The 27,915-nt window shown below is 46.7% G+C and overlaps 2 protein-coding genes across 2 annotated transcripts in view; both read right to left on the minus strand.

The window, feature by feature from the left end:
* LOC116981634 (zinc finger protein 420-like) overlaps positions 1 to 19,246 on the minus strand; it is a 36,994-nt gene extending 17,748 nt beyond the window's left edge. The window contains exons 1-4 of the mRNA XM_033034720.1: positions 19,023 to 19,246; positions 13,724 to 14,356; positions 6,153 to 6,172; positions 5,632 to 5,838 (exon numbers count right to left, since the gene is read on the minus strand). Coding sequence (XP_032890611.1) covers positions 5,632 to 5,838; positions 6,153 to 6,172; positions 13,724 to 14,356; positions 19,023 to 19,177 — 1,015 coding nt within the window. The 5' untranslated portion in view covers positions 19,178 to 19,246. The remainder of the gene's footprint in view (positions 1 to 5,631; positions 5,839 to 6,152; positions 6,173 to 13,723; positions 14,357 to 19,022) is intronic.
* The window catches only part of LOC116981574 (oocyte zinc finger protein XlCOF15-like), a 293,177-nt gene that overhangs the window by 40,235 nt on the left and 225,027 nt on the right, over positions 1 to 27,915 (minus strand). The gene's annotated exons all lie outside the window — the stretch shown is intronic.

Here is a 27,915-nt window from a genome sequence, read left to right on the forward strand (position 1 = left end):
GGTGGACATTGGGAGTTGGGTCACATCAGCCTAGATGGCACTCGATGGGGGAACAGGCTGGAAGGAGTGAATCGTTGAATCTTGCCTGCACAGAATGCATTTTGGCCCATTGAGCAAGTCCCCATTCTCAGCATGAACATTCCAATGAGTCTCTTTTCAGGCTCACTTGCTCTAGCACCAAAATGTTCCCACAATGGGTGTTGGTTAAATTCCCGTTGGAAAGTTGTAATTAAATTGGTTTACACCACCTTTTCATGCAGTGTGTCTAAGACCGTGACCATTCACTTTATAAAATGGCTTCTTCTCATAGGGTGGCACAGTGGCAGAGCTGATACAGGCAGCACAATGGTGTAGCTGGAAGAGCCGCCACCTCACAGTGCCAGAGACCCAGGTCCAATCCTGTCCTTGGGTGCTGTCTGTGTGGAGTTTGGACGTTCGTCCTGTGACCGTGTAGATTTCTTCCAGGTGCTCTGGCTCATAGAGCATGGAATTAGGCCCTTCCACCCAACTTGCCCACGCCAACCAACATGCCCCATTTACACTAACCCCATTTGCCTGCATTTGGCCCATATCCCTCTAAACCTATCCTATCCATGTATCTGTCTAAATGCTTCTTAAATGCTGCTATCGTACCTGACTCAACTACCTCCTCTGCCAGCTCGTTCCATACACCCACCACCCTTTGTGTAAAAAAGAAAATTACCCTTCAGGTTCCTATTAAATCTTTCCCCCTTCACCTTAACCTATGTCCTCTGGTTTGCGATTCCCCCACTCTGGGCAATCTATTCCACTCATGATTTTGTACACCTCTGTAAGATCACCCTTCATCCTCCTGTGCTCAAAGGAATAAAGCCCTAGCCTGCCCAACCTCTCCCCATAGCTCAGGCCCTCGAGTCCTGGCAACATCCTCATAAATTTCTTCTGCATCCTTTCCAGCTTGACATCTTTCCTATAACATGGTGACCAAAACTGAACACAATACTCAAAATATGGCCTCACTAACTAGTGCGGAGATGGAAGCCGGTTATGGAAACATCCTCGCAAAAATAAAAGTTCTTTGGTAAAAATCTTCTTATTTTCAGAATTATATTTTATTAACACAAACTGTTCCCCCGCAACGTTGATTACACTGCTGGTTACTGAAATGGATGAAAAAAAGGCCCGTTCCGCTCCGTTGCATACTACACGTCAGCCCAATGCATTTAGAAGGAGTGGTCTATCTTGCTCCGCTATGGGATCTTTGGCGCAGATGCCTAAACATCTGATCACGTTACATCCATGAGCGCCGTAGGTGTGTAACACAGATGTCAGACGCAAGCTGCAAGCAGGTAGAAATTAAAGCACAGTGGAGCGTGTTTAGTTAACTGAAGCCGGGATATGGAGCAGTTCCGGACTGGGGGACAATCAATGTCCAGCGAACACCGCGGATCGCCACACTGAGGCCCGCATTTCTCACCCTAGCCGGGTATAATGCCCCTTTGTCCTGCTAGCTCTGGAAAATAGGTGCAGGAGGCCATTCGGCCCTTCGAGCCAGCACTGCCATTCATTGTGATAATGGCTGATCGTCCCCAATCAATAACCCGTGCCTGTCTTCTCCCCATATCCCTTGAGTCCACCAGCCCCTAGAGTTCTATCCAACTCTCTCTTAAATCCATCCACTGATTTGGCCTCCGCTGCCCTCTGTGGCAGGGAATCACACAAATTCACAACTCTCTGGGTGAAAACGTTTTTTCTCACCTCAGTCTTAAATAGCCTCCCCTTTATTCTAAGACGGTGGCCCCTGGTTCTGGACTCGCCCAACATTGGGAACATTTTACCTGCATCTAGCTTGTCCAGTCCTTTTATAATTTTATTTGTTTCTTATAAGATCTCCCCTCATCCTTCTAAACTCCAGTGAATACAAGGCTAGTCTTTTCAATCTTTCCTCATATGACAGTCCCGCCATCCCAGGGATCAATCTCATGAACCTACTGTCTCAATCACAAGGATAACCCTTCCTCAAATTAGGAGACCAAAACTGTACACAATGCTCCAGATGTGGTCTTACCAGAGCCCTATACAACTGCAGAATAACCTCTCTACTCCTATACTGAAATCCTCTTGTTATGAAGGCCAAAATTCCAGTAGCTTTCTTCACTGCCTGCTGTACCTGCACGCCAACTTTCAGTGACCGGTGTACAAGGACACCCAGGTATCGCTGTAACTCCCCCTTACCTAACCCCATTGAGATAATAATCTGCCCCCTTGTTCTTGCCACCAAAGTGGATAACCTCACATTTATCTATATTATACTGCATCTGCCACACATCTGCCCACTCACTCAACCTGTCCAGGTCACCCTGCAACCTCCTAACATCCTCTTCACAGTTCACACTGCAACCCCGCTTTTTGTCGTCCACAAACTTGCTATTGTTGCTCCTAATTCCTCATCCAAATCATTAATATATGGTAAACAGTTGCGGCCCCAACACCAAGCCTTGCGCAACTCCACTCGCCGCTCCTGCCATTCACTCCTACTCTTTGCTTCCTGTCTGCCAACTAATTTTCTATCCATGTCAACACCGTCTCCCGTGCGGGATCTTATCAAAGGCTTTCTGAAAATCTAGATACACTACATCCATTTCTAGAGCCACATCCCTGAGGACCCTGGGCAGACCATCAGGCCCAGAGGATTTATCATCCTTCAGTCCCATTAGTCTACCCAATACTATTTCTCGCCTAATGAAAAATTATTTCAGTTCCTCTACCCCCTTAGATCCTCTGACCTCCAGTACATCTGGGAGATTGTTTGTGTCTTCCTTAGTGCAGACAGATCCGAAGTACCTGTTCAACTCTTCTGCCATTTCCTTGTCCCCATAATAATTTCATCCGTGTCTGCCTTCAAGGGACCCACATTTGATTTTGCTATTCTTTTTCCCTTAACATAGCTAAATAAGCCTTTACTGTCCTTCTTTATATTCCTGGCCAGCTTCCCCTCATACTTCATCTTTTCAGCCCGTATTGCCCGTTTTGTTTCCATCTGTTGTCCAATGAAACTTTCCCAATCCTCTGGCTTCCGGCTACTCCTTGCTGTGTTATACATCTTTTCTTTTAGTTTTACTCCATCCCTAACTTCTCTTGTCAGCAACAGTTGCCTCCTACTCCAATTAGAATCTTTCTTCATTTTTGGAATGAAATGATCCTGCGTATCCGGATTATGCCCAGAAAATTCCCGCCATTGCTGTTCCACTGTCATTCCTGCTAGGATCCCTTTCCAGTCAACCTTGGCCAGCTCCTCCCTTATGCCTTCATAGTCCCCTTTGTTCAACTGTATCACGGACACTTCCGATTTAACCTTCTCCTTCTCAAATTGCAGATTAAATCTAATCATATTATGATCACTACCTCCAAGTGGTTACTTTACCTCGAGTTCTCTTATCAAATCTGGTTCATTGGACAACACTAAATCCAGAATTGCCTTTTCTCTGGTCGGCTCCATTACAAGCTGCTCTAAGAATCCATATCGGAGGCACTCTACAAACTCTCTTTCTTGCGGTCCTGAACCAACCAGATTTTCCCAGTCTACCTGCACATTGAAATCCCCCATCACCACAGTTGCATTACTTTTGTTACATTCCATTTTTAACTCCTGCTGCAACTTACACCCTATATCCGGGCTACTATTTGGGGGTCTGTAGATAACATCAATTAGTGTCTTCTTGCCTTTGCAATTCCTCAACTCAATCCACAGTGACTCTACCTCATCAGTCCCTATGTCTTCCCTCGCGAGGAACTGAATTCCATCCCTCACCAGCAGAGCTACCCACCCCCCCCTCTCCTCTGCCCACCTGCCTGTCCTTTCTATAGGATGTATAACCCTGAATATTAAGTTCCCAGGTTCGATCCTCCTGTAGCCACGTCTCGGTAATCCCCACAATGTCATATCTACCAACCTCTAACTGAGCCTCAAGCTCATCTACTTTACTTCTTATACTTTTGCCAGGACTCGAGGGCCTGAGTTACAGGGAGAGGATTGGCAAGTTAGGACTTTATACCTTGGAGTGCAGGAGGACAAGGTACAGGTGTATAAGATCATGAGAGGAACAGATAGGGTAAATGCACAGTCTTTTACCCAGGGTAGGGGAATCATAAACGATAGGACATAGGTTTAAGGTGAGGGGAGAAGGATATGATAGGAACCCGAGGGATAACTTTTTTTTACAGTACGGAGGCGGGTATATGGAACAAGCTGCTGCAGGAGGTAGTTGAGACAGGTACTATCGCAACGTTAACAAATTAATTTTCTCTCTCCTCAGTTTTCTTTGTCAAAGATGTTGGAAATCTGAAATGGAAATTGAAAATCTTGAAAACATTAAACAAGAGAGGCAGTATTTGTGGAGAGAAAAACAGTTAACGTTTCTGGTCAGAGACTTTGTCAGAAACCTTCCAGAAATATATCCATATGTCTTCAGCTGTGCCATGAGAAATTATGGGTGAGGTTGTTCCTCAGAGTTGATTCTGTTAATCTACTCAATGGCCTGCCATTGCCCAGTTTATTTCTTCCATCCTTGTGAAAGGAGGAAGGAATGCAAGCAGCCATCCAAATCTGTGGCGGCACTTGCAGAATTCCAATTCAATTCAACCTTATTGTCATTGCACAAATACGAGTACAGATACAACAAAATGCAGTTTAGCGTCTGGTCATAGTGCAAGATAGTAGAAATAAAAATAAAAGTACAAAATAAAAATGAATAAAAATACTGGTTAACAATGTGTGGACTGTGGATGAATTAAACTGGTACATAGGCAAATAAATGTATACAAATGGGAGAGTCTAAAGATAGCTAGCGACGGGACTGTGAGTTCAACAATGGTGTTATTGAAAAAGCTGTTCCTCAGCCTGCTTGTGCGAGACCTGAGGCTCCTGTACCGCCTCCCTGATGGGAGGAGGGCAAACAGTCCATGGTTAGGGTGAGAGGGATCCTTGATGATTTTCCCGGCCCGTCTCAGACACCGTTTGCGGTGGAGGGCATCCATGGCAGGGATAGACAACCAGAATAGATTGTAAAATGGTTTGAGCCCCCATATTCCCCTCCCACCGCTCCTTCCTCCGAAACCTGCTCCTCCAGACCAAAGATTATAGCTCCTCTATAATCTTTGCCTCAGACCGCCCGCACCCGCCGCCGCCGCGCGAACCCAACCGCCGCCGCGCGAACCCAACCGCCGCCGCGCGAACCCAACCGTTGCCGCGCGAACCCAACCGCCGCCGCGCGAACCCAACCGCCGCCGCGCGAACCCAACCGTTGCCGCGCGAACCCAACCGCCGCCGCGCGAACCCAACCGCCGCCGCGCGAACCCAACCGTTGCCGCGCGAACCCAACCGCCGCCGCGCGAACCCAACCGCCGCCGCGCGAACCCAACCGCCGCCGCCGCTTGCGCTTCCCGCGTTCCGATGCCGGCACACAAACAGCGCACATGCGCACCGCCGCCACCACCGGCAAATATAGGCGGCTGGACGACCCACACATGCGCAGTAGCCATAGAGCCAGCTGCTAAGCATCTGAAGAAGGGTTTCGGCCCGAAACGTTGCCTATTTCCTTCGCTCCATAGATGCTGCTGCACCCGCTGAGTTTCTCCAGCATTTTTGTGTACCAGCTACTAAACATGTGCTCTCCGTCGGGAAGCCGGCCGCCGGCGCCGCGCTTGCGCACCTTGGTGAAGCCGGCCGCCGGCCGTCATTGATCCGCGGCTCGTGCTCGAGATCGAGCAACAAAACCTCATCTTCCGTCGGGACGGACTCGGTGCAGCCTCCAGACTCAGCGTCGAATTCTTCAACTTCAGGTAACTCTCTCTTTCTGTCTGCATCAGAACCGGCCATTACAGCTTGTCATCACGTTGGCTCAGTTTGCCTTTCTTTGGGGGGAGACGTCTGGCCGCTGGGCTTGTCCCACAATCTCGGCAGTAAAATGCTTCTCCTGCACTCACTGTTCGCCTTTAGCTCTCTTGGTCTCACCCCACCAGGGATACTCCCTTTATTCTACCCATCTCTCCTCCATCCAATGCTACCACACCTCAATTTTTTCCCAAATTTCCTGGAATTTGATGGTATTTCCTGAAATGTTCAAAGCGGAGGTGCTGGGCGAAGCGATCGCCAAGCCTACGTTTGGTCTCACCGATATAGAGCAGATGACACCTAGAGCAACGGTTGGAAGTAGCATTCATAGCAAAATGATTGAGTAGGCTGTGGGCCGAGGAGCTTTATTCTGCAGTTTCGTGACCCAAGTCACCAAACTACATGAAATTTTCACATATTGTGTAAATTTTTTTATATAAATCACCCCTGAAACTCGATATGAAGAAGACTTGCACATTTTTATTAAATTAGAGAAAAACGCTAGAATTTAGAAGATTGAGTGGGGATCTTATAGAAACTTACAAAATTCTTAAGGGGTTGGACAGGCTAGATGTAGGAAGATTATTCCCGATGTTGGGGAAGTCCAGAACAAGGGGTCATAGTTTAAGGATAAGAGGGAAGTCTTTTAGGACCGAGATGAGAAAATCATTTTTTACACAGAGAGTGGTGAATCTGTGGAATTCTCTGCCACATAAGGTAGTTGAGGCCAGTTCGTTGGCTATATTTAAGAGGGAGTTAGATGTGGCCCTTGTGGCTAAATGGATCAGGGGGTATGGAGAGAGGGCAGGGATGGGATACTGAGTTGGATGATCAGCCATGATCATATTGAATGGCGGTGCAGGCTCGAAGGGCCGAATGGCCTACTCCTGCACCTATTTTCTATGTTTCTAATGTGGATAAATGTGAGGTTATCCACTTTGGTGGCAAAAACAGGAAGGCAGATTATTATCTGAATGGTGTCAGATTAGGAAAAGTGGAGATGCAACCTGGGTGTGATTGTACATCTGTCACTGAAAGTAAGCATGCAGATACAGCAGGCAGTGAAGAAAGCAATGGCATGTTGGCCTTCATTGCAAGAGGATTTGAATTTAGGAACAAGGAGGTCCTACTGCAGTTGTGCAGGGCCCTGGTGAGATCGCATCTGGAGTATTGTGTGCAGTTTTGGTCTCTTAATTTGAGAAGGGCATTATTGCTATAGGGTGATTTCACGAAAGGTCACTGGGTCATAGGTCTTCACGTACGGAGCCGCAAAATCCAACGCGTTTGCTCACTGCATTTCATCAAAACTAAGGCATTATTGATGTTTTGATGAAATGCAGTGAGCAAACGCGATAATTCCCGATATTTTCTATCTTTATATCTGCACGGCCAACAACTTCCGCTGTTATTTTCCCTTCAGTTCTCTCTTCTCTTTACCTTCATTTTTCTTAATCTTTGGAACTCTAAAGTAGGATAGCTGTGTCTCACGGTCACCCCGACTTGCGCAGTTATTTATAGCGCAAAAACTAACCGTTTTCGCGGTTTTTAACAGGTTTGAAAGTACGCGTTTCTAGCATTAATAACATGTACTGGAAGTGACGTTTGTACCCCAGTTGGATTTTGCGGCTCCGTGCGTGAAGTCCTATGACCCAGTGACCTTTCGTGAAATCACCCTATTGAGGGAGTGCAGCATAGGTTTACCAGCTTAATTCCCGGAATGGCGGGACTGACTTATGATGAAACATGGGTTGACTGGGTTTGTTTTCACTGGAATTTAGAAGGATGAGAGGATATCTTATAGAAACATATAACATTCTTAAAAGGAATGGACAGGTTAGATGCAGGAAAAATGCTCCCGATGTTGGGGGAGTCCTGAAATAAGGGCAATCCTTCGCTTATGTTCCCTTTGTCCACGTCCACCTTCACTCTCTGGGCAAAAAGACTACAGGTATGTTGTCACTTTCCCAGTTCCACAGAAGGATCAGGGAACTATGGAATCTGCTGACAATCTCCAGTATTTACCTTTAGAATATTAAGGGTGGAGAGCGGGCGGAGATTATAAGGAAGGATGTGTGGGAAGGAACTGCAGATGCTGGTTTAAACCGAAGATGGACACAAAAAGCTGGAGTAACTCAGCGGGTCAGTCAGCATCTCTGGAGAAAAGAAATAGATGACGTTTCGGGTCGAGACCATTCTTCAGGTTGTGGGGCTGCCCCCTGTGCGGCCTCCCGCAGTGATTCTGCAAATGGCGCGGAGCCGTGCGCTGCATCTCGGCCCAGGGTCTGGACGCTCAGGTAGCTTCACACTAGGCTGCGAAGTTCCGCTCCTTCCTGCTGCCGAGATCGAGAAACGTTCGTGTCCACGATCGCGTACCTACGGTGTCACGTCTGCAGCGCTCCCGGCTTGTTCAACACTGACAGGGCACCTTCTCAACCGCGGCGATCCCTGGGAGGTTTGGCTGCCATGTAAACTCATGGCTGAAAACACCGCACCTTATATTTCGCTTGGGTAGCTTACAACCCATCGGTATGAAATATAATTATCCCTTCCCTGCCCCACACCTGGACTCGCGCCTATTTCTAACCCCCCTCCCTTCCTTCTCTGGCTTCACAATTCGCAACTCTTCAAACTCTTTGTCTCACATCTTGGTTTTTTTTCAATCTCTGGTCATTTGTCCATCAGCCAATCTCACCCCCTCTCCTTGTTTATGTTCACCTATTAGCTGTCATGTTGTGTCCTGACCCTTCTCACTTACAGCTTCCTTTCTTCTCGCCTCCCCACCTACAATCTATCTGAAGAAGGATCCCGACCTGAACTGTCACCTATCCGTGTTCCCCATTAATGCTGCTACACCCTGAGTTACTCCAGCCCTTTGAGCCTTTTTATTTTGTAAACCAGCAGCTACAGTTCCTTGTTTCTACAATTTCTCAGACTTCTGAGTTAACTGACTCACACTAGGTCCAGTCTCTGGATACAATTTAAAAATAATTTGGTGTTTTTTTTGTTCCCTCCCTGTCCTCACCCCCACCTTCTCTAAACCTCCTCTGTCCTGTAGTCATGGAAGCAGGAACTTGGGGTCAGTGAAAGAACATGGCGCTGAGGAAAAGGACCTTGTTCAACGGCAGAGCAGGCAGGAAGGAGCTGATCGGCCTGTTCCTGTTTCTATTTCTGGTGTGATATCTGCCTCTCAGTTCTGGACTCTAGCACACACTCCGTGTTAATCATTCTACTGTGCCCCATACTTCCCTCCTTCAAGCTTCTGTTTCTCTCAAAAATACCCAACCCCACAAACACAAAGTTGCTCTTTTAAACTATCAGTTGAGGTTTTAAATCTAAATATTCTTACCTATGACATGGTTTCAAATGTTGACAATCTTTGTTTAATTGGACTCTGTTCAAATTATGTTAATAGTATCGTTGCATCAAAGACCTAAAATATATGTCTGAAAATAGAAAAGTAGATGCTGAAATAATTATCTTCCACACCCATTACCGGAGATGCAGCCTCATAAACTTACCTCTTCCTCAGTCAGATGTTCAATAAATAATATTCATTTGCGTTACTCGGATTTTTGAGCAACAATGTTACCCCATTTTGAACTCATCCTATTTATGTTGCATTTATTATACTTTTTTCTCCGTGAACTTCATGCAAACAAAGCATTTAATTGCGCCCTATAGTAGCCAGTTCATTGGCTATATTTAAGAGGGAGTTAGATGTGGCTAAGGGGATCAGGGGGTATGGAGAGAAGACAGGTACAGGATACTGAGTTGGATGATCAGCCATGATCATATTGAATGGCTGTGCAGGCTCGAAGGGCCGAATGGCCTACTACACCTATTTTCTATGTTTCTATTATGGCAACCAAAGTTTGATGTGGTGGAACTGTACATACTGTAGTCATACAGCATGAAAACAGGCCCATTGGACTAAATTGTACTTGTCGAACTACATGCCCCATCTAAAAAAGTTGCCCCTCAGGTCCTTATTAAATCTCCCCCTCACCTTGAACCTTTGTCCTCGGGTTCTTCATTCCGCAACTCTGGGTAAAAGACCAATGCATTTATCACGTCTATTCCTCTCATGATATTATACATCTCTCTAAGATCACCCTTCATCTTCTTGCGCTCAGAGGAATAGAGTCCTGGCCTGTGAGGCTAGGTTGCCGGAGAACACAGAGGAAACATAGATCAGCTGGAAAATTGGGCAGAGCAGTGGTAGAGGGAATTTAACCCAGACAAGGGTGAGTTAATGTATTTTTTAAGTTGTCTAATTCCTGCACGGCGTATATAGTAAACAGCAGAGACCCGAGAAACAATGATGTACATAGAAACATAGACATAGAAACATAGAAATTAGGTGCAGGAGTAGGCCATTCGGCCCTTCGAGCCTGCACCGCCATTCAATATGATCATGGCTGATCATCCAACTCAGTATCCCGTACCTGCCTTCTCTCCATACCCTCTGATCCCCTTAGCCCCAAGGGCCACATCTAACTCCCTCTTAAATATAGCCAATGAACTGGCCTCGACTACCCTCTGTGGCAGGGAGTTCCAGAGATTCACCACTCTCTGTGTGAAAAAAGTTCTTCTCATCTCGGTTTTAAAGGATTTCCCCCTTATCCTTAAGCTGTGACCCCTTGTCCTGGACTTCCCCAACATCGGGAGCAATCTTCCTGCATCTAGCCTGTCCAACCCCTTAAGAATTTTGTAAGTTTCTATAAGATCCCCTCTCAATCTCCTAAATTCTAGAGAGTATAAACCAAGTCTATCCAGTCTTTCTTCATAAGACAGTCCTGACATCCCAGGAATCAGTCTGGTGGACCTTCTCTGCACTCCCTCTATGGCAATAATGTCCTTCCTCAGATTTGGAGACCAAAACTGTACGCAGAGGACACAAAGTGCTGCGGTAACTCTGCGGGTCAGACAGCATCTCCGGAGAGCCTTTTCTGCCCTCTGGGATTTAGAATGCTAAAGATTCACCACCAACAATGGAGGACTGGAGTGGGGGGACCACCAGGAGGGGGGAGGGGAGAACTATGGAGGGCCCGGAGTGGGGTAGGGGAAGCGAACAAATGCCGAGATACTTTGTAACTTTGTCAGTGCGGTATGTGGCGACTATTTGCATACCTTTGATATTCAAGCAAAGAATTTCACTGTGCCTTGTCACATGTGACAATAAAGTATTCCATTCTATGCCATTCACTCTGTAAGATCGAGATGTATCCTATCCTGAGACCCGTTTATTCCAATACTCTGCCTTTCATACAATAAACAATCTTCAATCTGTGCCAATTCACTTCCCCAACTCCATGAGTTCTTATTGTGAGCACCAGCAACACATGTGGCTCCTTGGCAAATGTGATTTGAAAATCTTAGTGTATTTTATCTGCAAATTCCCCTCTACTGTGTAGAAACAATTCCTGCAGATTCTGGTTTACAAAAGGAGAAAAAGTGCGAGAGTAACTCAGCGGGTCAGGCAGTTTCTCGAGAACATGGACAGGTGACATTTCAGATTGGAACCCTTCTTGAGACTGAAGACGGATCCCGACGCAAAAAGTTGGTAAGTCATGTTGCAGTTGTATAAGACGTTGGTGAGACTGCTTTTAGAATATTGTGTTCAGTTCTGAGCACCATGTTATAGGAAAGATATTGTCAAGCTTGAAATGGTTCAGAGAAGATTTACAAGGATGTTGCCAGGACTAGAGGGTCTGAGCTATAGGGAGAGGTTGAGTCGGCTGGGTCTCTATTCCTTGGTGTGCAGGAGGATGAGGGGTGATATTATAGAGGTGTATAAAATCATGAGAGGAATAGATTGGGTAGATGCACAGAATCTTATGCCCAGAGTATTCGAATCAAGGACCAGAGGACATAGGTTCAAGGTGAAGGGGAAAATAGGAATCTGAGGAGTAACTTTTACACACAAAGAGCAGTGGGTGTATGGAACAAGCTGCCAGAGTAGGTAGTTGAGGCTGAGATTATCCCAACGTTTAAGAAACAGTTAGACAGGTACATGGGTAGGACTGGTTTGGAGGGATATGGACCAAGCACAGGCAGGTGGGACTAGTGTAGCTGGGACATGTTGGGTGGTGTGGGCAAGTTGGCCGATGGCCTGTTTCCACACTGTATCACTCTACGACTCTTATCACCTATCAATGTTCTCCATGATGCTACCTGACCCGCTGAGTTACACCAGCACTGCTATCTTCTTGTCTACTGTGACTTGCCTCCTTGAAATGCAGCAAATTTGTCTGAAGTCATTAGCTTTTACTTAGTTTGATTACTTTCAGCTTTTGTAAATAACCCAGTTAATTCTTCCTTATGGTCAAGGAAAGAGCGTTCACGTCACGGCTCTGTTTCCGCCAATCTTTCCACCATCGCGCACAAGAAGCGACAAGACAGACACCATTGTATGCAGATGCCGAGAAGTGTGTTCAGCTCTGGCTGAACAACTTCTGATTTTGAATGTGGACTCGATATGAAGAATAATTCTCCCTTTAATTATAGATGGCTGCACCTTTACAACAATAGATGCTAAGCTAACAAACCTATAGATACACATCTTTTCTACCCTCCCCTTCTTAAACGTGGAGCATACATGAACAGTTTTCGAACCCACTGGAATCTCCGAGTTTTGGAAATACTTCAACCAGTGGCACAACTGTCCCTGTCAAACCCTTGGGTACAAGCCACTGGGTCCTGGTGATTGTGATCCCACTGCAAAGGCCAACTCTTGTCCAAATAGTTTAGTTTAGAGAAACAGCGTGGAAACAGGCCTTTCGGCCCGTCCAAGCCAAAAATCGACCACATGTTCGCATTTGGTGCCTTCCCGCACAGTGGGAAACTTTGATTCTGCTGTGTGGGGATGTTTTATGTCAAACCCTATAGTGTGTTGTGTCCCTTTTTTATTATATGGCTGTATGGGAATTTAATTTCACTGTGCCATCTGGCACATGTGATGAATAAATCTATCTTGTATCTTGCACTAGTTCAATGTTACACCAGTTTCCCATCCACCCCCTATACACTTGGGGCAATCTTACAGAGGACAATTGACCAACAAACCTGCACGTGTTTGGGATGTGGGAGGAAACCAGAGCACTTAGAGGAAACCTACTCAGTCATAGGGAGAATGTGCAAACTCCACACAGACAGCACCCAAGGTCGGGATTGAACCCGGGTCTCTGATGGTGTGAGGCAGCGGCTCCATTGTGCTGTCCTCTCATCCTTCCTCCAAGTATTACAACTACTTGGAAGAAGAATGAGAGAAATAAAGAAAGATATTTTCACTCAGAGTGTTTGGCATCTAAAACTTAAATGACGTGATAGACAGAAATCTCATCACATTTAAATAGCGCGGAGTATGGCTCTATGACACTTGAGTGTGTTCACTTGAAGAGCTGCAATCATTATTTCAAATTGAACCTATTTCAAATTAACCAATTGACCCAACATCAATTTTCAATTGTAGCAAAAGTCCCAGCCTTGTACAATGTAGGAATGTTTCATCACTCTTCTCCAAATGACTTTTGTGAGCAGAGTCCTGAACCACCCTACCATCAGCAGATCATTTCTCCCTCCCCATCCTGTCTGCTATCTGCCATATCACGAAAAAAAAATTAAACAAATGCTCGTTTCTGTGTCTCAAAGCCAGGGAGTAGACTTTAAATGGACTATGCACTAGATGTTGGAGATAACAACAATTTATTTGTCTAAAGCATTAGGTTTTGGCTCAGCTACAGGGGGCTGTGAACATCAGCATAATGAACCCATGCTGGGACAGTGAATATTCTCCAACCCTGGATATAACGATCAGGAGCGCCGACAGTAGAATCCAGCTCCTGCAGTCACTTGTGGACTCGCTGGTGCTTCCGGAGACCGGCTGAATGAGCAAATCCCTTCCCGCATCTAAAACAGGTGAAGGGCCTCTCCCCGGTGTGAAGTCGCTGGTGCATCATCAGGCTGTCTGACCGAGTGAATCCCTTCCCGCACAGAGTGCAGGTGAACGGCTTCTCCCCGGTGTGGACCCGCTGGTGTATCAGCAGGTTGGACGACTGCGTGAACCCTTTGCCGCACTCGGAGCAGGTGAAGGGTCTCTCCCCGGAATGAACTCGCCGATGCTCCTGCAGGTGGGACAACTGTTTGAACCCTTTGCCGCACACGTTGCAGGTGAAGGGCCTCTCCCCGGTGTGGCTGCGGCGATGAGCTTCCAGGTGGGACGGGCAGAGGAATCCCTTCCCGCAGAACCCGCACTTCCACGGTTTCTCCCCGGTGCGTCTGTTCCAGTGACCCGTGAATCCGGATACAGGGACGAAGCCTGATCCACACTCGGAACCCGTAAACAGCGTCTCCGCGCTGTGGATGGAGCTGTTGGCTTCCACGTCAAATGGCTGATGGTCAGGTTCCTGTGGATCGAGCGGCTCTAGCAGATCAGGAGGTGTTGCTTGATCTGAGCTTTCTGACTGTGGATCCATTACTATCACCCTGTGAAATTATATTAAAGGAAGCGTGAGCTAACCACGGGAAACAATGCATAAAAGGCTAGGTTTAGGTGTAAGTGTATTATGGCTACCTGTGCCGAGGTACAGTGGAAAGCTATGTTTTGCAAGCTCTCCAAACTGATCAGGTGATACTAAAAACAAATACAATCAAAAACTCAAGAAGTAAAAAATAAACTGCTGGAGGAACTCGCGGGTTCAGGCAGCATCTGTGGAGGCAAAGGAATAGCCAATGTTACAGATCCAGACCTTGAGAGTGTAGAGAGAAGATCACTAGAATATAGACATGAACAGGAGGATGAGATAGAGGCTGGTTGAAAAAAAGACAGGAGATTGCAGATGTTAGAAACTTGAGCAAACACAAAGTGCTGGAGGAACTCAACAGGACAGGCAACATCAGTTCAGTGGATGGTCAGGACATCTGGTACCCAACTTCAGACCAATGGAAGGGGGGGGGGGGGGGGGGGGAGTTGGTAAAGAGAGGTGGCGATGAGGCAAAGCTTGACATGTGATATGTCGATGCAGGTGAGGGGCAAGGGTGATTGGCAGATGGGTGGAGTAAGTGACAAAGGCTTGGAGGTGAATAAGAAACAAAGGTGTCAGACGAACAGGATGAGTGATAGAAATATAGAAACTAGGTGCAGGAGTAGGCCATTCGGCCCTTCGAGCCTGCACCGCCATTCAATATCATGGCTGATCATCCAACTCCTGTACCTGCCCTCTCTCCATACCCCCTGATCCCTTTAGCCACAAGGGCCACATCTAACTCCCTGTTAAATATAGCCAATGAACTGGCCTCAACTACCTTCTGTGGCAGAGAATTCCAGAGATTCACCACTCTGTGTGAAAAAAATTGTTTTTTGTTTTTTATTGTAAAATTGTAAAGTCGGTGGGAAGGATACAGTTGAAGGGGACATGGAAGAGGCGGGATGAAATGAGGTGATGCAAAGAAAAGAGGATGAGGTAGGGAGACATTACTTGAAACATAGAAAAATAGGTGCAGGAGTAGGCCATTCAGCCCTTCAAGCCAGCTGATCTGATGTCTGATCATCTAAAATCAGTACCCCGTTCCTGCTTTTCCCCCATATCCCTTGATTCCTTTAGCCGTAAGAGCTAAATCTAACCGTAACTCTAATTGAAATTAGAGACTTCAATGTTCATACTGTTGGGTTGCAAGCTCCCCAAGCAGAATGTGGTGCTGTTCCTCCAGTTTGTGTGTGGCCTTGCTCTGGCAGTAAAAGAGGCCAAGGACAGAAAGGTTGGAACCGGAATATAAGAGGAGTTAAAAGTCTTAGCAACTAGGAACTCCACTCCTATTGATCAGAGCACAGTCTAGGCTCGGTCTTGCTGATGTAGAGGTGATTTTAGGTTTATCATCGTCCCGTGCATTGAGGTACAATGAAAAGCTTAGATTGCATGCTATTTAAATCAGAGCATTAATATAAGCAGATCAAACTCAAGTACAATAAATAGACAGAGCAAAGTGCTCTGCACATCAGGACCATCAAAATCAATAAACAAGATTGGAAAATATGTAGGTGAGCCTTGGTGTCACCTCGAAGGTCTGCTGAGGTCTCTGGATGGAGGGTGGAAGTTACATCTCCTGCAGTTGCAGAGAAAGTGTCTGGGAGGGGGGCGTTTTGGATGGGAATGGATGAGCAAGCGTAGGAGTTGGAGATACAGTTTAAGTCACAGTTTAAGGACAAGAGGTCACAGTTTAAGGATAAGGGGGAAATCTTTTAGGACCGAGATGAGAAGACATTTTTTCACACAGAGAGTGGTGAGTCTGTGGAATTCTCTGCCACAGAAGGTAGTTGAGGCCAGTTCATTGGCTATATTTAAGAGGGAGTTAGATGTGGCCCTTGTGGCTAAAGGGATCAGGGGGTATGGAGAGAAGGCAGGTACAGGATACTGAGTTGGATGATCAGCCATGATCATATTGAATGGCGGTGCAGGCTCGAAGGGCCGAATGGCCTACTCCTGCACCTAATTTCTATGTTTCTATGAGATAGAGCAGTCTCTTTGGAAAGCACAGAAGGATAGGACAGGACGAGGGGATTGGACTGGTGGGACCATTGAAGGTCATGGAAACGTCATAGAATGATGTGTTCGATACGGGGACTGGTGGGGCAAAAGGTGTAGACCTGGAGAATGTTATCTTTTATCTCGCTCTGGGGAGGGGGGGGGGGGAGTGGGAGGAAGGAGGAGAACTGCAGATCTGAGAGACATGGGTGAGCACTCTATACACAATAGCAGGAGGGAAATCGTGTTTACTGAAGAGGACATCTTGGCAGCAGATGCGGTAGAGATTGGGAAATTAAGGGTAAGGGATAGATAGAATAGTACAACACAGGAATGGGTTCTTCAGCCAAATTTGATGACAAGTTAAACTGATCTCATTTGCCTGTACATCATCCATATCTCTCTATTCCTTGCACTTCTATATGCCTATCTAAAAGTCAACTCAAGTCACATTTATTTATATAGCACATTTAAAAAAACAATTCTCGTTGGCCAAAGTGCTTTACATTTGTTATAAGAATAGCACAACCAAACAAACTACATACATATATACATGTAGCCCTCAGAGGACGTCAGGAAAGGCTTGGGAGTATAGATAAGTCTTTAGTCTTGACTTAAAGGAGTCGATGGAGGGGGCAGTTCTGATGGGAAAGGGGATGCTGTTCCACAGTCTAGGGGTTGCAATTGCAAAGGCGCGGTCGCCCCTGAGCTTATGCCTAGACCGTGGGATATTCAGCAACCCCAAGTCGGCCGATCTGAGGGACCTGGAGGTGGAGTGGTGGGTGAGAAGACTTTTTATGTAGGTGGGGGCAAGCTCATTGAGGGCTTTGTAGACATGGAGGAGAATCTTGAACTTTATACGGAACTGCACAGGGAGCCAGTGGAGAGAGGCCAGGATCGGGGTGATGTGGCCCCTTTTTCGGGTGCCCGTCAGGAGTCTCGCTGCGGCATTTTGGACCAGTTGCAGGCGGGACAGGGAAGATTGGCTGATGCCAGTGTAAAGGGAGTTGCAGTAATCTAGGCGGGAGGAGATGAATGTGTGGATAATCTTTTCCAGGTCATCAAACTGGAGGAATTTTTTTATTTTAGCTATCATCCGAAGCTGAAAGAAGCTAGCATTTACCACGGCATTGACTTGTTTGTCAAATTTCAGTGCTGAGTCAAATATCACGCCAAGGTTTTTGACGTGAGGTTTGAGTAGTGGGGTAGGGCTTCCAAGGCTGCCTGCTATCGTTTTGATTGAGTCCGAGGGACCGAGAAGGATGACCTCAGACTTACTCTCGTTTAGTTGGAAGAAGTTCTGGGCCATCCAACACTTTATATCCTCGAGGCAGTGGGTAAGGTTAGACAGATTTGATTGGTTTTTGAGCTTCAGGGGGAGATAGAGTTGGGTATCGTCTGCGTAGCAATGGAAGGAAATGCCGTGCCTTTCAATGACTTGGCCTAAGGGGAGCATATACAGGGAGAAGAGAATGGGGCCAAGGATGGAACCTTGTGGAACCCCACAGCAGAGGCTAGCTGGGGAGGAGAATGAGTTGCCTATGTTAGTAGAGAAACTCCTACCTTTGAGGTAGGAGATGAACCAGCTCAGGGCAGTGCCATCAATACCAACCCCATACCGGAGACGGTCAATTAGGGTGGTGTGGCCGACTGTATCAAATGCTGCACTGAGGTCAAGAAGGAGCAGAATTGCACAGTCGCCGGAAGGCTCGTAAATTATCGCCATTATCGTATCTGCCTCTACCACCACTCCTGGCAATGGGTTCCAGGCCCCCATTACTCTCTCTGTGGGGAAAAAACCTGCCCCGCACATCTGCAATAAACTTTCCTTCTCTCACCTTATAGCTATGCCCTCTCGTGTTGGGCATTTCCATCCCGGGAAAAGGGTTCTGGCTGGGATAGTGTACTTTTGGTCACCTACTCCTCTCCTCTTTGTAGTTGCAACCTTTCCTCTTAAAGCAGACCTGATGCAAAGACTCAACCCGAAACATCAACCTTCTTCACTTTCCCTCGACAAATACTGCCTGAGACGTTTTTCTTTCAGCAGACACAAGAACTGCAAATGCTGGTTTAGAGAAAAACGAAGTGCTGAAGCAACTCAGCAAATCAGACTGATTCTAGTGGGGGGGTGGGAAGAAAACTAGAAGAGAGGTGGGGGCGGGACAGACCCTAGCAAGGGGTACAAATGGGGAGGGGGTTGACTGGCTGGTGAGTTGAACAAAGGCAAGAGATGAAAAGACAAAAGGTAGTGAGATAAGGAGAGTAGAATCCTGAAACGTGAAGCCAGAGGAAGGAATATAGGTGGAATGGAAAATTAAGAAATGCGTGCACGTCAAAGCGGAGCAGAGAAGGGGCGTGTTTGTATATTAGTTACCTAAAATCGGATATGTCCATGTTCAGAGCCAGCAGTTTCCCTTTGCTCCAGATTCCAGCATCTGCAGTCTCTCTTGTCTTCAGATGTCTACCCAAAGCTTCTCACAAAACTTGAGCAGGCGCGTTCAGAAACCGAGCACCGACTCTCAGCAGAACACACAAAGATCCTTCGATGTTTGGAAGAGCTGCACGGATCGGATCCCCTCAGCCCCCGGTCAGTGTTTCTCCTGCAAGAGAGATAATCAGGCCGTGAATACCTCGCTGCTGCGTGCAGATTTCCCAGCGCCAGCACACGATTTACCGGAATGTAAGATTTCTCCTGTTTAAAAGCAGCTGAAGAGCGGCTGCAGTGGGACTTCCATTGTGTCTGGATGCCCCGCCGGCCGGAGAGAGCGCCTTCACACAACACCATGGGAATTGAGTGCGCAAGCGTAGGGCACCGGAAGGATGCCCTTAGCTTGTGCAATGCCGACTGGGATAAACTAACCAGGACACAAAATGCTGGAGAAACTCGAGCGGGTCAGGCAGCGTCCCCCGGAGAACACGGATAGAGAGGCGAAGTTTCGGGTCGCGACCCTTCTTCAGACTGACAGTGGGGGAGGGGATAGAAAGCTGGGAGAGGGGCAGGTAATGGGGGAATGCAGGGAGAAGGGGGGAGGTGTTTGAGAGATGGTTTGACAAGCATCCATGTTCTCCAGAGACGCTGCCTGCCTGCCTGACCGACCCGCTGAGTTCCAGCAGTCTGTGTCCTTTGTTCCAACCGCGTGACTAACACATCTTCCCCATCCCCCACCACCACAGCCTGACACAAAGCAGGTTTAGTTTAAAAAAAACCCAGTTACAGCATGGAAACGCTGAGTCCATCTCGATCACTGGTTCACACTAGTTCCATGTGGTCCCACATTCTCATCCACAACCCTACACATTTTTTTACAGAGGCCATTTAACTTACAAACATGCATGTCAGGACTTTCATATGAAGAAAGACTGGATAGACTCGGCTTGTACGCTAGAATTTAGGAGATTGAGGGGGGATCTTATAGAAACTTACAAAATTCTTCAGGGGTTGGACAGGCTAGATGCAGGAAGATTGTTCCCGATGTTGGGGAAGTCCAGGACAAGGGGTCACAGTTTGAGGATAGAGGGGAAATCCTTTAGGACCGAGATGAGAAAAAAAAAATTCACACAGAGAGTGGTGAATCTCTGGAACTCTCTGCCACAGAAGGTAGTTGAGGCCAGTTCATTGGCTATATTTAAGAGGGAGTTAGATGTGGCCCTTGTGGCTAAAGGGATCAGGGGGTATGGAGAGAAGGCAGGTAAAGGATACTGAGTTGGATGATCAGCCATGATCATATTGAATGGCGGTGCAGGCTCGAAGGGCCGAATGGCCTACTCCTGCACCTATTTTCTATGTCTTTGGGATGTGGGAGGAAACCGATACACCCGGGGGTGTTAGGGGAGAGAAGGCAGGAGGAGGGAGTGAGGATAGATCAGCCGTGATTGAATGGCGGAGTAGACTTCGTTTAGTTTAGAGACACAGCACGGAAATGCCCTTAGGCCCCCACATTGACACTATCCTGCACCCACTTATCAAGCCAATTAACCTACAAACCTGTACGTCTTTGGAGTGTGGAAGGAAACCGAAGTTCTCGGAGAGAACGTACAAACTCCGTGCAGCACAGCACCCATAGTCAGGATCGAACCCGCGTCTCCAACTCTGTGGCAGCAACTCTACCGCTGCGCCACTTGATGGGCCTAATTCTGTTCCTGTCACTTATGAAATCCGCGGCTACAAGGAGAACGTGTAAAAACCACATAGACCATGTGTCTGAAGAAGGGTCACCCATTCCTTCCATTTAGAGATGCTGCCTATCCCGCTGAGTTACTCCTGCGTTTTATGTCTACCATCGGTTTCAACCAGCATCTGCAGTTCCTTCCTTCACCTCTTGAACCCTGGTCTCAGGTGCTGTGGGGCAGCAGCTCTGCCAGCTGAGCCACTGTGCCACCGTTCAAAACATGTTGAAACATGGCGACGTTTCAACAGCTTTGAGTTGGGAAGGGAATCCCTTTGTCAGCCAACTATCTTACTGAGATGACATGAGTGCATACTAGGGAGAAGGAATACGTGCCTTACCACCCACCTGAGATGTCAGCGAGGCTTTCGGTTCCACACTGCTGCTGATCATACGGTACGGTATGATAGAACTTTAATCTACACTAGAACTTTATTTATCCAAGGAGAGAAATTGATCTGCCAACAGTCATAAAACACAAGATACATGAAAGGTGAAATTAAAGTGACGAGTGGAAAGGATTGGGAGGGGGGGGGGGGGGGGGGGGGGGTCAGTTTACCCCACGACAGGAGGGGGAGGAGTTGTACAATTTGATAGCCACAGGGAAGAAGGATCTGTGGCATTCTGTCCTGCATCTTGGTGGAACGACTCTGTTGCTGAAGGTACTCCTCAGGTTCACCAGTGTGCCACGGAGGGAGTGAGCTGTATTGTCCAAGATGCTCCGCAGCAAAGATCTTCCTTTACAAGACCACCTCCCAAGAATCCAGCTCCGCCCCCAGGATGGAGTCAGCCTTCCTGGTGAGTTTGTTTATCCTGTAGGCCTTCACCTTGCTGCTCCAGCACGCCACGGGGGAAGAAGATGGCAGTGGGCCACATGAGTGGCAAGGGTGGGGGACAAATCCGTGAAATTTGAGCAATGTGTGTAGACTGTATTGAACAATTTGTATAGCCTCCGAAAATGTCGGATGCATTTTTTGCACGGTTCATGTATTGTATATTGTCTAAAAAAGGAACCGAAGGTAGACAAAAGTGCTGGAGAAACTCAGCGGGTGCAGCAGCATCTAAGGAGCGAAGGAAATAGGCAACGTTTCGGGCCGAAACCCTTCTTCATGTATTGTATATATTTATTACCTGAATAAAGTCTATTTTGAAATTTAAAAAGACATATAGAATATCTGCAGCATCTTACTGCAGACATTGAAAGAGCAGAGTCTTCTCAAAAAGTACAGCCGGCTGTCCCTTCTTGTACATACCCTCAGCATTCCTGGACCAATACAATTTACTGTCCAGGTACACCAAGGTATTTGTACTCCTTGGTAAACTGCACAACCACACCATTGATGGAGATGGGGGACAGGGGTGTTCCTCTCCTCATCACACCCAGTATTGAATTCAAGGATTTGTTCTGCTGATGTTCGTGACCCTGCAACTGTGTTTTAGATTAATATTCTGGATCAATGCCAACTAAAACTTTCATTTAGTTAAGAGATACAGCATGGAGTTTAGAAGGATGAGGAGGATCTTATAGAAACATATAAAATTATAAAAGGACTGGACAAGCTAGATGCAGGAAAAATGTTCCCAATGTTGGGCGAGTCCAGAACCAGGGGCCACAGTTTTAGAATAAAGGGGAGGTCATTTAAGACTGAGGTGAGAAAAAACTTTTTCACCCAGAGAGTTGTGAATTTATGGAATTCACTGCCACAGAGGGCAGTGGAGGCCAAATCACTGGATGGATTTAAGAAAGAGTTAGGTAGAGCTCTAGGGGCTAGTGGAGTCAAGGGATATGGGGAGCAGGCAGGCACGGGCTATTGAATGGGGATGAGCAGCCATGATCACAATGAATGGCGGTGCTGGCTCAAAGGGCAGAATGGCCTCCTCCTGCACCTATTTTCTAAGTTTCTATGAAACAGGTCCTTTGGCCCAGCAAAGCTATGCCGACTGTCAATCGCCATTCACACTAGTTCTACTTTATCCCAATTTCTCATCCACTCCTTACACACTAGGGGTAATTTTACACAGGCCAATTAACCTAAAAAACCCACATGCCTTTGAGATGTGGGAGAAACCTGAGCAACAGGAGGAAACTCACACAGTCACAGGGAGAATGTGCAAACTCCACACAGTCATTATCTGAGATCAGGATTGAGCCTGGGTCTCTGGTGCTGTGAGGCAGCAGCTCTACATCCGCCACTGTGTTTCTGTTTGAAGTAATCTTTTTTTTCAGCCCTTCACGTCTCCCACCCACAATGCAGGGAATGTCTGGTGTGAATCTGCTGATGACATTGCAGATGGGATCCCAAATGAATCCCTTCCCACACTCGGAACGGAAACAGTGCCGTTCATAATGTTTGGGACAAAGACCCATCATTTTTTTATTTGCTTCTGTACTCAACAATTTGAGATTTGTAATATAAAAAAATCACATGTGGTCCAGGACACGACAGGGGAAGAAGATGGCAGTGGGCCACATGAGTGGCAAGGGTGGGGGACAATGTGCACATAGTCAGATTTTAATAAAGGCCATTTTTATACATTTTGGTTTCACCATGTAGATATTATAGTAGTGTTTATACATAGTCCCTCCATTTCAGGGCACCATAATGTTTGGGACACAGCAATGTTGTGTAAAGGAAAGTAGTCATGTTTAGTATTTTTGTTGCATATCCTTTGCATGCAATGACTGCTTGAAGTCTGTGATCCATGGACATCACCAGTTGCTGGGTGTCTTCTCTGGTGACGCTCTGCCAGGCATCTTTAGCTTATGTGTTTAAGAAGGAACTGCAGATGCTGGAAAATCGAAGGTAGACAAAAGTGCTGGAGAAACTCAGCGGGTGCAGCAGCATCTATGGAGCAAAGGAAATAGGCAACGTTTCAGGCCGAAACCCTTCTTCAGACTGATCTTTAGCTTATGCTTTTGTTGGGGGCAAGTCCCTTTCAGTTTTCTCTTCAGCATATAAAGGCATGCTTAATTGGGTTCAGATCGGGCGATTGACTTGGCCATTCAAGACTTGACCATTTTTTAGCTTTGAAAAACTTCTTTGTTGCTTTAGCAGTATGTTTGGGATCATTGTCTTGCTGCAGAATGAACCGCCGGCCAATGAGTTTGAGGCATTTGTTTGCACTTGAGCAAATAGGATGTGTCTATACACATCTGTGAAACACGGTGGTGGAGGTGTTATGGCCTGGGCATGTATGGCCGCTGAAGGAACTGGTGAACTGGAAAAGAGAAACAGACTGTCGGCAGAGCTGCCATCTCCCTGGCGCCCCTGGTGGTCGACATGGCGAACTTGCCATCACTCTCGTATGTTAATTTACGTCTCATCTGTCCACAATACCCTTTTCCAGAACTGTGGTTGCTCTTTTAAGTACTTCTTGGCAAACTGTAACCTGGCCATCCTATTTTTGTGGCTAACCAATGGTTTGCATCTTGCAGTGTAGCCTCTGTATTTCTGTTCCACATTGACAAATCCACACCTGACTCCTGAAGAGTGTTTCTGATCTGTCTGGTGTTTGAGGATTGCGGAGATCTTCCTTGGCCTGCCAGTCCCTTTGCGATTAGTAAGCTCACCAGTGCTCTCTTTCTTCTTAATGATGTTCCAAACAATTGATTTTGGTTATCCTAAGGTTTGGCTGATGTCTCTAACAGTATTATTCTTGTTTCTCAGTCTCATAATGATTTCTTTGACTTTCATTGGCACAACTTTGGTCCTCATGTTGATAATTGATAAACCGCAATAAAAGTTTCCACAGGTGGAAAGACTGGAGGAAAGACTAGGTGCTGAGAGCTCTCTTATACCTGCATTAAGGAGGCGATTAAACACACCTGAGAAATTACAAACACCCGCGAAGTCATGTGTCCCAAACATTATGGTGCCCTGAAATGGGGGAACTACGTATAAACACAGCTGTAATTTCTACATGGTGAAACCAAAATGTATAAAAATGCCCTTTAATAAAATCTGATAATGCGCACTTTAACCTTTTCTATTACAAATCTCAAATTGTGGAATTGTGGAGTACAGAGGCAAATAAATAAATGATGCCTTTTTGTCCCAAACATTATGGAGGGCACTGTGAATATGATGTACCTGTATGGTTTGTGGGATTGGGCAGAAAACCAATTCCCATAGAGCAGGTAAATGGCCTCTCTCCAGTGTGAAATTGTTGGTGTATTTGCAAACTGGACAACCAAGTGAATCCCTTCCCACACTCAGAACACGTGTATGCCCCCTTCTCAGATGTCTCATCGGGTCTGATGGCTGAGTGAGTTGATCACCAAATTATCACCACACTCTGGGTGAGGAAGACATTTCTCCTTAATTCCCCTCTGGGTTACAACAAACTGAATGTGATGTAAGAAGATTGGAGTCTTGTCATTCCTTTTCACGCAAACCTCCAGGGCCAGAGGAGAAGCTGATGGGTTTTAACTGTCTGCTCCCAGCGCCTTTCAACATTTAAAGACATCAAAGTGATCCTAAACAGGGAGAAACTTGCAGCGATTATGTGGCTCAGTAGCGCTGTTGGTGGAGCCGCTGCCAATGATCCGGGTTAGATCCTGACCTCGGGTGGGGTGCTGTCTGTAGTTTACACATTCTCCTTGTGACTGCAAGGGTTTTCTCCGTGTGCTCTGGTTTCCTCCCACATCCCAAAGACGTGCGGGTTCGTAAGTTAGCTGGACTCGATAAAAAATCGCCCCTAATGCAAGGGGACTGGATGCGAAAGTAGAATAACATCGAACTCGAGTGAATGTGTGATCTATGGTCTATGTGGACTCAGTGGGCCGAAGGGCCTGTCTTCATGCTGTATCTTTAAACCTAAGAATTGGAGTGAAGTCTAAGAGCAGAGCAAGAGCAAGTCAAATGATGGGTTCCAGAGCTGCTCCAGCTTGACTGCTGGGCCTGTCTAGCCCTCCCTTCTCTGTACTGCCGAGTACAACTGGGTCAGAATCCATAGAGCAAGGATTCCCAACCTGGGGTAAATTAACCTCCGGGGATAAATTTCACCTACCCAGGGGGTAAATTTGTTGATTCTGGATTTGTACATATTTTTTCTCATTGACTGACTGTGTTTGGCTCTGGTATCTGTTCATCATTAGTTCATAAATAAGTGAAATAACATTGTTATGTGCTATTAAAGTTGCCTGGGATAAATGGGACGAAAGAGGTTAGGAACCCCTGCCATAGAGGGATCTCCACATGCCAGGAGTGGGAGAAAGTTGCACAGGTGACAACAACCTATAGAGCATAGGTACACAAAAAAGCTGGAGAAACTCAGCGGGTGCAGCAGCATCTATGGAGCGAAGGAAATAGGCAACGTTTCGGGCTGAAACCCTTCTTCAAACCCGTCTGAAGAAGGGTTTTAGTCTGAAACGTTGCCTATTTCCTTCGCTCCATAGATGCTGCTGCACCCGCTGAGTTTCTCCAGCTTTTTTGTGTACCTTCGATATTCCAGCATCTGCAGTTTCTTCTTAAACAACCTATAGAGCATGTTGACACAAGGAATTGCACACGCTGGTTTGTAAACAAAGGAACAACAAGCTGGAATAACTAGCGGGCCAGGCAGCATCTGTGGAGAACATGGATAGGTGACGTTTAAGGTCGGGGTCCTTCTTCAGACTGATTGTAAGGGCGGGGAGAGAAAGTTGTGAAAGAGGTGAGGGCGAGACAGAGCCTGGCGAGTGATGGGTGGACACAAGATGCTGGAGTAACTCAGCCGGTCAGGCAGCTTCTCTGGAGAAAAGGAATAGGTGGCGTTTCGGGTAAGGGGGAGCTGATTGACAGATGGATGGACCAATGCAATGGGCATATAATATGCAAAATAGTTCATTTTATTTGAAGGAACAAGAAATCAGTGGGATGTTGCCCCTGGTTCCTCCAGCACAAACCTAACCATTGCCACTTGCGATTCCAGCAGTTTTTATTTAATTTAATTTTGCCCCAAAGTGTGGTTGGTTGGTTTGCAGAAGAAATTGGGGCAAGAGTTGAAGGAGGGAACAGGAGATGAGTGAGGAATGGGATTGTTAGGAATCCACTGAGCACTAGCAGAGGCTGTGCTGAATGGCTTCTTCCTGCATTGTAAGTGCTGCCCAGCCCACCCAACACCGGCAGTCACATGCATCCTCTCCACACCAACCATGGGGGAGAGTATATCGCTACGCTCGCACCAGTGGGGAAGTACCTCCATTCCTGGACATGGCCTTTTTAATGCTACACCTTGTCATTAGTGAGGAACATGGGATAAAATTCCCAGCAGATCAGCAAAATTGTTGATACCATTAAGATTCCATACATTATTCCCAATATAACCTCCAATTAAATGTAAACATGTTCTACAATCATCAGCGTATAACGCAAAAACAAGCCATACAGAAATAGTAGGCTGATCATTCAGGTGTCAGCCAGGATCTTGCGAGAGAGGACTGATAGGCAACATGTCCAAACCTCAGGTACACAAAAAAGCTGGAGAAACTCAGCGGTTGCAGCAGCATCTATGGAGCGAAGGAAATAGGCAACATTTCGGGCCGAAACCCTTCTTCAGACTGATATTAACTGCGATATGTCCAAACCTCAGTTGTGTTTGTCGCCATGCTCTGTTGGGCTGATGTTCTCCATGTCTATGTTCTCCACAGATGCTGCCTGGCCCGCTAGTTATTCCAGCATGTTGTGTCTTTGTTTCCAAACCAGCGTATGCAGTTCGTTGTGTCCCCACCACTGCCTCCAGCCCTCAAACTGCCCTGTGCTCATCCTCTCTGATTTCACAAAGACATAAGTGATAGTAAAATCAGGCCATTCAGCCCATCAAGTCTACTCCGCCATTTAATCATGGCTGATCTACCTCTCCCTCCAAACCCCATTCTCCTGCCTTACCCCATAACCTCTGACATCTGTACTAATCAAGAATCTATTTATCCCTGCAGTAAAAATATCCACTGACTTTGCCTCCACAGCCTTCTGTGGCAAAGAATTCCATATTCACCCCCTACTGACTAAAGACATTTCTCCTCATCTCCTTCCTTAAAGAACGTCCTTTAATTCTAAGGCTATGACCTCCAGTCTTAGACTCTCCCACTAATGGTAACATCTTCTCCACACTCACTCTATCCAAGCCTTTCACTATTCTGTATGTTTCAATGAGGTTTCTCCACCCCCCACCCCTCATTCTTCTAAACTCCAGCAAGTACAGGCCCAGTGCCGACAGACGATCATCATAGGCTAACCTGCTCATTCCTGGCATAATTCGTGTGAACCTCCTCTGGACCCTCTTCACATCCTTCCTCGGATATGGTGCCCAATTTCTGACCCAGTTCCATTGAGAAGACCTCATTGGGTTCTCAGCTTTTAGAGGACAGCCTTGT

This window comes from Amblyraja radiata, chromosome 15 (genome assembly GCF_010909765.2).
Source record: "Amblyraja radiata isolate CabotCenter1 chromosome 15, sAmbRad1.1.pri, whole genome shotgun sequence".
NCBI classification, from domain to species: domain Eukaryota; kingdom Metazoa; phylum Chordata; class Chondrichthyes; order Rajiformes; family Rajidae; genus Amblyraja; species Amblyraja radiata.